This window comes from Coffea eugenioides, chromosome 8, assembly GCF_003713205.1.
Source record: "Coffea eugenioides isolate CCC68of chromosome 8, Ceug_1.0, whole genome shotgun sequence".
Classification (NCBI taxonomy): Eukaryota; Viridiplantae; Streptophyta; class Magnoliopsida; order Gentianales; family Rubiaceae; genus Coffea; species Coffea eugenioides.
In genome coordinates this window covers 41,183,293-41,191,837 of record NC_040042.1, presented here as the reverse complement: position 1 = coordinate 41,191,837, position 8,545 = coordinate 41,183,293, and the positions used below count along the sequence as shown (strand labels likewise).

General features: G+C 40.3%; 1 protein-coding gene across 1 annotated transcript; it reads right to left on the bottom strand.

The window, feature by feature from the left end:
• Positions 1-5,862: 5,862 nt before the first annotated feature.
• LOC113780786 (probable LRR receptor-like serine/threonine-protein kinase At3g47570) lies at positions 5,863-7,714 on the bottom strand. The gene is made up of 2 exons (XM_027326560.1): positions 6,310-7,714; positions 5,863-6,209 (listed from the first exon to the last, which is right to left on the bottom strand). The coding sequence occupies exons 1-2, from the start codon at positions 7,712-7,714 to the stop codon at positions 5,863-5,865; spliced, it is 1,752 nt and encodes a 583-aa protein (XP_027182361.1).
• Positions 7,715-8,545: the final 831 nt, after the last annotated feature.

The window sequence follows — 8,545 nt, the reverse complement described above, 5'->3', positions numbered from 1 at the left end:
CTTGACTTCGCCATTAACTAGGAACAAGTAAGAAGTAGTAGAAATGCACTCCATGATCCAGCTTCTCCATTTGTCATTGAACCCCATTTTTCGCATTACAACTTCCAGGAACCTCCATTCCACCCTGTCATAAACTTTAGACATATCTAATTTCACAGCCATAAATCTTTCTTTCCCTTGCCGTTTGTTTTTGAGATAGTGTAAAAACTCATGGGAAATCATAATATTGTCTAAGATTTGCCTCCCAGGAACAAAAGCTGACTGAGTTTTACTGATACAAAAATGAAGAACCTGTTTCAACCTATTAGCTAGAATCTTTGCTATGATTTTATATACAGTCGCGCACAAGCTAATAGATCTATAGTGCTTAAGGGATGTGGGAATCAAAATTTTAGGAATGAGAGAAATAACTGTATGATTTACAGACTTGAGCAGATGACTAGTGTGGAAGAATGTTTGGACAGCACCTACCAAATCCTTTTTAACTATGTTCCAAAACTTTTGGAAAAAAATGGGAGGCATTCCATCTACACTCGGAGCTTTATCAGGATTCATAGAAAAGAGAGCTGATCTAATCTCCCCTTCATCTACAGGTTTTGTTAGGTTATCATTCATACTACCTGAGATTGTGTGTGGAATACCATTTAACACTTCGTCCATATCATTTGCGTCTGAAGTCTTGAAGAGTTCTCTATAATAGCTAGCAATCTCTACACTGAGCTCATCTTCATTCTTAGTCCATGTGCCATCCTCTCTCTGGATGTTGACCACTTTATTCCTCCTCCTTCTCCCCTCCACAATGGCATGGAAAAATCTGGTATTTTTGTCTCCTGCCTTGAGCCATTGCACCCTTGCTTTTTGACCCCAGTAGATCTCTTCGTCTCTATAAGCCTCTTTCAATTCATTCTTAAGACTCTTTTTTCTCACTCGCTTCGCCTCAGTATCACACAGATTTAGTTGCTGCAGTTGGCCCTTGATTTGCTCTATCTTTTGTTTTGAATTGCCTTGGATTTTACTGTTCCACTTCAGTAGATTAACTCTACTCCTTTTCACTTTCTGCACAACCTTGAACATCCTTGAGCCATCATCCCTTTGGTCCCACGCCAGTTTGACAATATCCCAGACTTCATCTCGCTGGAGCCACCTTTTATCAAAATAGAACTTCTTCTTTCTCCTGATTTGTGTTGGATTTGTCTCTATAATCAGCATACTATGATCTGACGCAAATAAATCCAGGTGTTTACACTTAACCTTATCAAAAATTTGGAGCCAAGGATAGCTACATAAACCTCTATCCAATCTTTGTTTTATCTCACCCGCACCTGTCCAATTATTACACCAGGTCCAAGGATGACCCTCAAAACCAACATTCATCAATTGATTATCATTGATAAAGTTTTTGAATGCCATGAAGCTGCCTTAGTCCCTTCAGGTTCCATCCCATTTTTCTTCATTCGAGACAATGTCATTAAAGTCACCGGCTATAATCCATCTTTCTCCCCACAAAACTTTCCTAGCTTGGAGTACTTGCCATTGCTGTTTCCTAATTTGATCATCACTGCTCGCGTATATACCAATAAACCACCAATCCTATCTACTTTCCTTATCCTCAATCTGAGCTTCAATTGTAAAGACAGTCTTGAGCACTTGTTTTATCCTAATCTCCTCCCTCCAAAGAAATGCCATCCCTCCTGCCTTGTTCATGGCATCCACGATGACAACTTCATCAAATCTCAAAATATTTTTGACTTTTTTCAGATACTTACTTCTATTTTTGGTTTCACACAAGAACACTATGTCCGGAGAGTAGAGGTTGTTCACCTCTCTCAACTGGGGAATTGTCAAGGGGCTCCCCACTCCTTGATAATTCCACACCAAGACTCTCATTTAGCCATTGGGGTCCATAAAGGGTTGGACCCCTCCCCTTCCTCCATAGCAGCGATCAAGTTACCCATAAGATCCACCTTGCTCCTCTTACCCTCCTATATGATGTCCTCATCAATATCCATATCAAGTTCCCCCTTGAACCCTTTCCTTTTCCCAGCTTTCCTTTCCCTAACTGTGTTGATGTTCACTGTTTCCTCTGGTTGCTTAGGTGTCCTTGGGGATCTTAGGGTTCTCTGGATTCGTCTGGACTGTTTAACTAAAGCTTCTTTGATCTTCGGTCCACCCTCAACAGTTATATTCGTAGTTGCAGCACCTGGTGTTGCATCCTTCTGTCCTTCATCCCATGGGATTTGGATTATCAAGTTAACTTGTTCATCCTCCATCATTGGACCTTCAGTGGCTGGTTTGACTGAGAGCTGTTCTTCTGGTTGAGATATCCCCTCATCTGAGCTCGGCAATTTGGGTTCGAGATTACCCCCCTTTGATTGTCCTATGTGTAGAATTTCCGTTAACTCCGAACCCACTTTGCTACCAGATTCATTAAGCTTCTCTAAGTGTACTCTTACATCTCCTATCGAACCACTCCCCTGGCCATCCTGGCCCCTGCCACTACTTGTCACCAACCCCGTATCAGCCACAAGCCTCCTAGCTGGACCACTTTCATTGTCAAGTTGAGTTTCCAAGGCTTTTTCCGGGCCCTCTGATTGCCTTTGCTCCCTCCACTCCCCATCTTGAAGTCTCCAGTGATGTTTTTGGGGGTTGTACACCGTACCAACTTGTTGCTTGTGCTGGGAACCCCTCACATTGCCTGCCCTTAGCCAAGGGCCATATTGGTTATCCTTTTTCCCCACCCCCTTGTCATCTTGCCTCTGACAATTTCTCTTACTGTGTCCAATGATACCACACTTATAACAAAAATCCGAGCACCTCTCATATTTGAAACTAGCCCATTTAGTTTGTTCACCCACCTTGACAATGGTACCTCGTAGTAGTGGCTGTGAGATGTCTGCCACCACCAAAAGTTTCAGGTGTCTTCCTTCTTTCCCACCAGTTTGAGGGACAATTACCTCTCTTACCGACTGAAAGTTTGAACCAAGCCTTCTCCCAGCTTCCTTTGACATCCAATGGACTGGCAAATTCCATACCTGTACCCATAAGGGAACTGACCTGAACGCCTCAGCATCCTCCTCAATCCCTTCATACCACTCGCTTAGCACCAGCACTTGGTTGTCCACTATCCACGGTCCACCAGTCAGAATCCTGTGTCTATCATTTGCTGAAGGTAAGATGAATTGGAACAGATTGGGTCCTAGCTACACCACTTGTAGTTCTCTTGGGAAGCTCCACGCAGCTATCACAAAGTTCTTGATTCCAGTATAGTTCGATACTTTCTCTCCCACGACCTTCCCAATCAAGCTCCTTCTACACTCTTGAACCCCCCCCTCACCTATTTCCTCATGTCCTAGGGTAGTGGTTTGGAGCTCTGCACTTGAGAGATCAAAGTTTTGCAAAATCTCAGCCAGTTCCTCCGCCATGGGGAAGATAAATCAAATGGTATTCCACACACTTCCCTTCGGGTAAGAAAGTTAACCCAGATGTAAACCAAAAGGGGCAGATCTACTATATACTACCAGAACAAAGCTAAAAAGGAAAAGAAGAGCTAAGACAAACTAAAAGATGATAGCTTGGGAAAGCAGAATATGGATATGAAATTACCTGTCCCTGCCATGGTTCAAAGTCGCGGACGCGGTCGCGGTCGCGGCTTGGAACGTTCCACATCGGTCTCGGCATATCGGTCACGGTCTCGGTGAGACGCAAATTTTAAAGAATTTAATATTCTAAAAATTGTTAATAATATAAAAAAAGTATGCTAAACAAAAATAATAAAAAATAGCCAAAGAAATGGCCGAATCAATCCGTCGCGGTGTAATTCGGCCGATTTCTCGTCTTGACTCGGGATAACTCGGAGTGACTCGGTGTGACTCGGCCGAGTCAATCCGTCGCGGTGACGTCTCGGCCGATTTCTCGGCGAGATGAGTATCTCGGTCTCGATTCGTCGCGGTCTCGTCTCGGACTAGGCCGAGACGGTGACGACTCGGCCGAGTCGTCTCGGTCTCGGCCGAGTCTTCGAACCATGGTCCCTGCTCGTACTGGTTTCCAAGGGGTCTGGATGCAGTAAAGCAGATCTGCGGTTAAAGAGACTTGAGAGTTTTTTTTTCTTCCTTTTTTTTATTTTTATTTTGTTATTTTTGCATCTTCCTCCTAGCGCTTCAGCTTCTCCTGCTCCTTCCTCTGTTTCGATACGTACAAATTCTTAGTGACTCGAGGTTTTGTTTTTATCTCTGACAGTGGATTTTGTCCGCCAGTTGTTACCGCACCCGAGCCAGATATAAGGGTTGTTGGTGCTGGTCAGCAGAATATTGTTGTAGATCCGACAGCCTTTAAATTCCTAAGCTGATGAAAGATGTCCAGAAAGACAGGTAGTGGCAGAAATAAGTGCACTAATAGCAGAGTTCCTTGAATGCGTTGAAAGTGAAACCTTCCAGATTTAGCTTTTTGAAGCTTGTCTGAAGCTCCCACCACAGGGAGAGAAAGCTCTCTTTAGAGAGAGAAATGCCTCCACTAGAGAGAGGAATGACATTGCAGACCTGTATTTCGTATTATCTTCGATAATCATGATTGCAGGTTGATGTCAGTTGAAATGTCATCAAATGTAAATCAATGGATAATTTTTTGTGGCTGCTAAATTAATTTTGAAGCATTTATCAATAATAGAGTAACACTCTGAGGATTATATGGAGAAATGTTAAAACTTCAATCAAGATCTCCCACTCATATGAGGTTTCTGTGTTATGGACCCATGTACCCTTAAAAGAGGAATAGCATGCTTTCTCTTCGTTCCCAGATTCTCTTTGTTTTTGCACACAGCAAACTTTAAGGCCAGTGATTGACAACACCATGCCCAAGTATTTATATGGATAGTAAATTATGTGAAATCACAGAACGTGGGTTCATAGTAAATTATCCTGAACTAAACAATGTGGAAGTTTCGAATTTATTTTGTAGGATAATGATATTGTACGTTTTAATTGATTTTGTAGTTTTAGATTATGAAGGCAATTTTGCTGTCTAAGCTTCCATTTCAACGTGTCCTTCTGTATTTATACGTTCCAAATCATGGATAAGAAACATTTCCACCAACTGAAGTTTTCCGAGGAAAAGTTCACTAAAATGCCAAGAATTTCGTGAAGAATATTTGCTAAACACTTTTTGTTTCTTTGCATACAATCAAGTCATAGACTGCACATAAGTTTTTCCAGTATTATACAGTTGATCAATGCTGAATCATGAAATTAGTCCTCATTATACAGTAATGCACACAAAGAATTTCAAGAATGGTGATGGCAGAATCTCTCTCTCTCGCCTGACCACATCTTCATTCAAATGGAAATGACCTTCCATCAGCCAGTTGTGAAACGGAATAAAATTTATGGAATACATATGCATTGATTCAAGATATGAGAAATTTTGGAAACTATGCTACAGCTTCCAAAATTGTTGGATGAATTGGAAATAGACTTTTCTGGGAATTGTTTTATAATCTAAGCCAGAAGCAAGGGATATGCTATCACTGAGCTTTATGATTCCCTAACGTTTAAGAAATTGACAAATAATTGAATCAGATATCATTAGTGAAAACTACACATTCACATTCAAGGGTTAATTTTGAAAACCACATTCAAAAATTCCACGAGTTAATAATACATGTTGACTTGCAGTCATACAACACAACAATTTCATTTCAACTCATAAGATCTGCACTAATGGCAGAAAATACAACAAACGTTCAACAGATGCAAGGAGGAATTAACAAAGATTACATGTGCTTTTGGTTTATTTAAAGTGAACAGATTGGCATGTATTTCGTAATATTTCGGATGATTATAAAAGATGATACATATTCGATCCGAACTATTAATTGACCCGCAAGAATTTGAGTTTTATCTTCTTCAGTGTCTCCAGCGTAACTTCCATACTAATTCTCTCGCTTGGAGATTCACGAACACATTTTAAGGCCAATTCCATGATTGATGATAAACTCTCCAACTTCTCAGTGAAATTTTCATCCTCATGCTTCAACAACTTAGCATCAATAACCTGAAGAATCGAATTAGGCAGAGAATCATTTATCCAACTCTTCAAGTTCAAATTTCCCACAAACATTTCATCGTTAGGCTTTCTTCTTGAAAAAACTTCCATCAGCATGATTCCATAGCTATAAACATCGCATTTTGCTGATATCAAACCCTCAGATCCATACTCTACAACCAACATTGAAATTGAACATGTATCACATAAAAGAAGGCAAAAAGAAACTAAATGTTGTACAAACATTTAGGATTAAGATTGAAGAATCATTACCTGGAGCAATGTAGCCAATTGTAGCTAAGGTCTTGGTCCATGCAAAGCTTTCCTCCTTTTCCAGCATTTTTGCGACACCAAAGTCGCTGACGTGGGCAACCATATCTTCATCAAGTAAGACATTACTGGGCTTCAAATCACAGTGAATCACAGGCGTCGAATATTCTTCATGGAGATATTGCACTGCAATTGCCACATCTATCATTATATTCAATCTCTGTAGAGTATCCAAGAAATAGTTGTCAGAATACAGCCACTTCTCAAGGCTTCCATTGCACATGTATTCAAGCACCAAGGCCCTAAAATCCTGGTTCCAACAACCGCTGATGACCTTCAAAAGATTTCGATGGCGAAGGTTCTTCAGGACTTCACACTCTACATCAAAGCTCTTGAGCACTCCTTCCAGTTCCAAATTGAAAACCTTTACAGCAATAGACCTTCCATCATTGAGAATCCCCTTGTAAACAGATCCAAAACTCCCAATGCCAAGCACATTGCTTTCACTGTACCCATCAGTTGCTCGAAGAAGTTCATAGTACGAAACTCTTTCTTGCGTTGGCACCAATACCATGTTTGTTCCTTTAGAATCCTGATACTTCTTCCAATATCTTCTGAAGACAATTGCAAAGGCTGCGACAACTACAGAAGCGATTCCCAGAGGAACAAATACAAATAGAAGCACCTTTTTTGTTCTCGACCTGTGAATTGAATTCGTTCTTGGGCAAGGCGGCACATGAAACCTGAAATCTCCGCACAATGCATCATTGAAGAGAAAAGATTCAGTGGTAAAGTTCCTAAAGTGACCACCAGAAGGAATTTCACCACTTAAATGGTTATAAGAAACGTCAAGCTCTTGGAGGTCCCGAAGTGCCTCCATTGACTTTGGTATGAAGCCAGAAAGATTGTTGTGCGATAAGTAAAGTCCTTGCAAGCTGAGCATATTGCCAAATGACTCTGGGATAGATCCATGAAATTGGTTTTGGGATAAATTTAAAATCAACAGGTTTTGCAAATCACCTGTTGTGCTGGGAATGTCACCAGAGAATTGATTCGCTGATACGTCTATAGATGTTACAGCTTTCAGAGTTCCAACTTCAAGGGGCAAGGAACCATTTAGGGAGTTTGAGGATAAGTTCAACTGCAAGAGATCTTTGAGTTTCCAAAAACTATTAGGTATGGCAGAGACTAAAAAGTTGTTTCCTAGTGTAAGATCCCGAAGAGAAGTCATATTACCGAAGCATTCTGGTAAAGACCCAGAAAACTGGTTTGTGGTCAGGTATACATAAGCCAACCTCTGCAAATTGCAAAGGTTTTCTAAAGTGCCATTTAGATTATTATCTTCCATATCCAAAGTTTGCATGTTTTGTAGATCTTTGAATGCTGCTGGGATGCCTCCAGTCAACATACGATCTACCAAAGGAATCAGATATTTTAAATTTTTCCCTATATATGTCTCTATGATTCCTTATATATTTCAGCTGAAATGTCATCAAATGTAAATCAATTGATAATCTTTCATGGCTCCTAAATTAATTTTTGAAGCATTTATCAATAATTGATTAGGAAAAATTGTACAGAGTTACACTCAGAGATTATTTGGAGAAATGTTACAATTTCAGGTGATTTTTGTGTAGCACTTTTTGTTTCTAATTTTTTTTTTTTTTTGGGGGCTAAGAATACAGTTAAGCCATAAACTGCACTTTTTGTTGCTCAATGCTGAATATAGTAGGGCACACAAAGAATTTCAAGAATGGTGGTAGCAGAATTTCACTCCCTCCCTCCCTCCCTCTCTCTCTCTCTCTCTCTCTCTCTCTCTCTCCATACATTCATTTGACTGAAACGAGCTTCGGTCAGCCAGTTGTGAACCAGAATTGAATAAAATCTATGCAGTGATTCAAGATATGAGAAATTCTGGGTTGGATGAATTAGAAATAGTTATTTTCTGGGAGCTGTTTTATATATAATCTAAGCCAGAAGCAAGGGATGTGGTTTTCACTGATCTTTATGGTTCCTGCGTCTAAGAAACTGGCAAAGAATTGAAGCAGATATCGTCAGTAAAAACAACTACAGCGTTATGACGTTCAGGACGTTGTTTTTGAACATGAGGGGTTTCCTGAATTCCTGCCCTTTCCCTTCCAGTTGTGAAACGGAATAAAATTTATGGAGTACATATGCATTGATTCAAGATATGAGAAATTTTGGAGACTATGCTACAGCTTCCAAACTTGTTGGATGA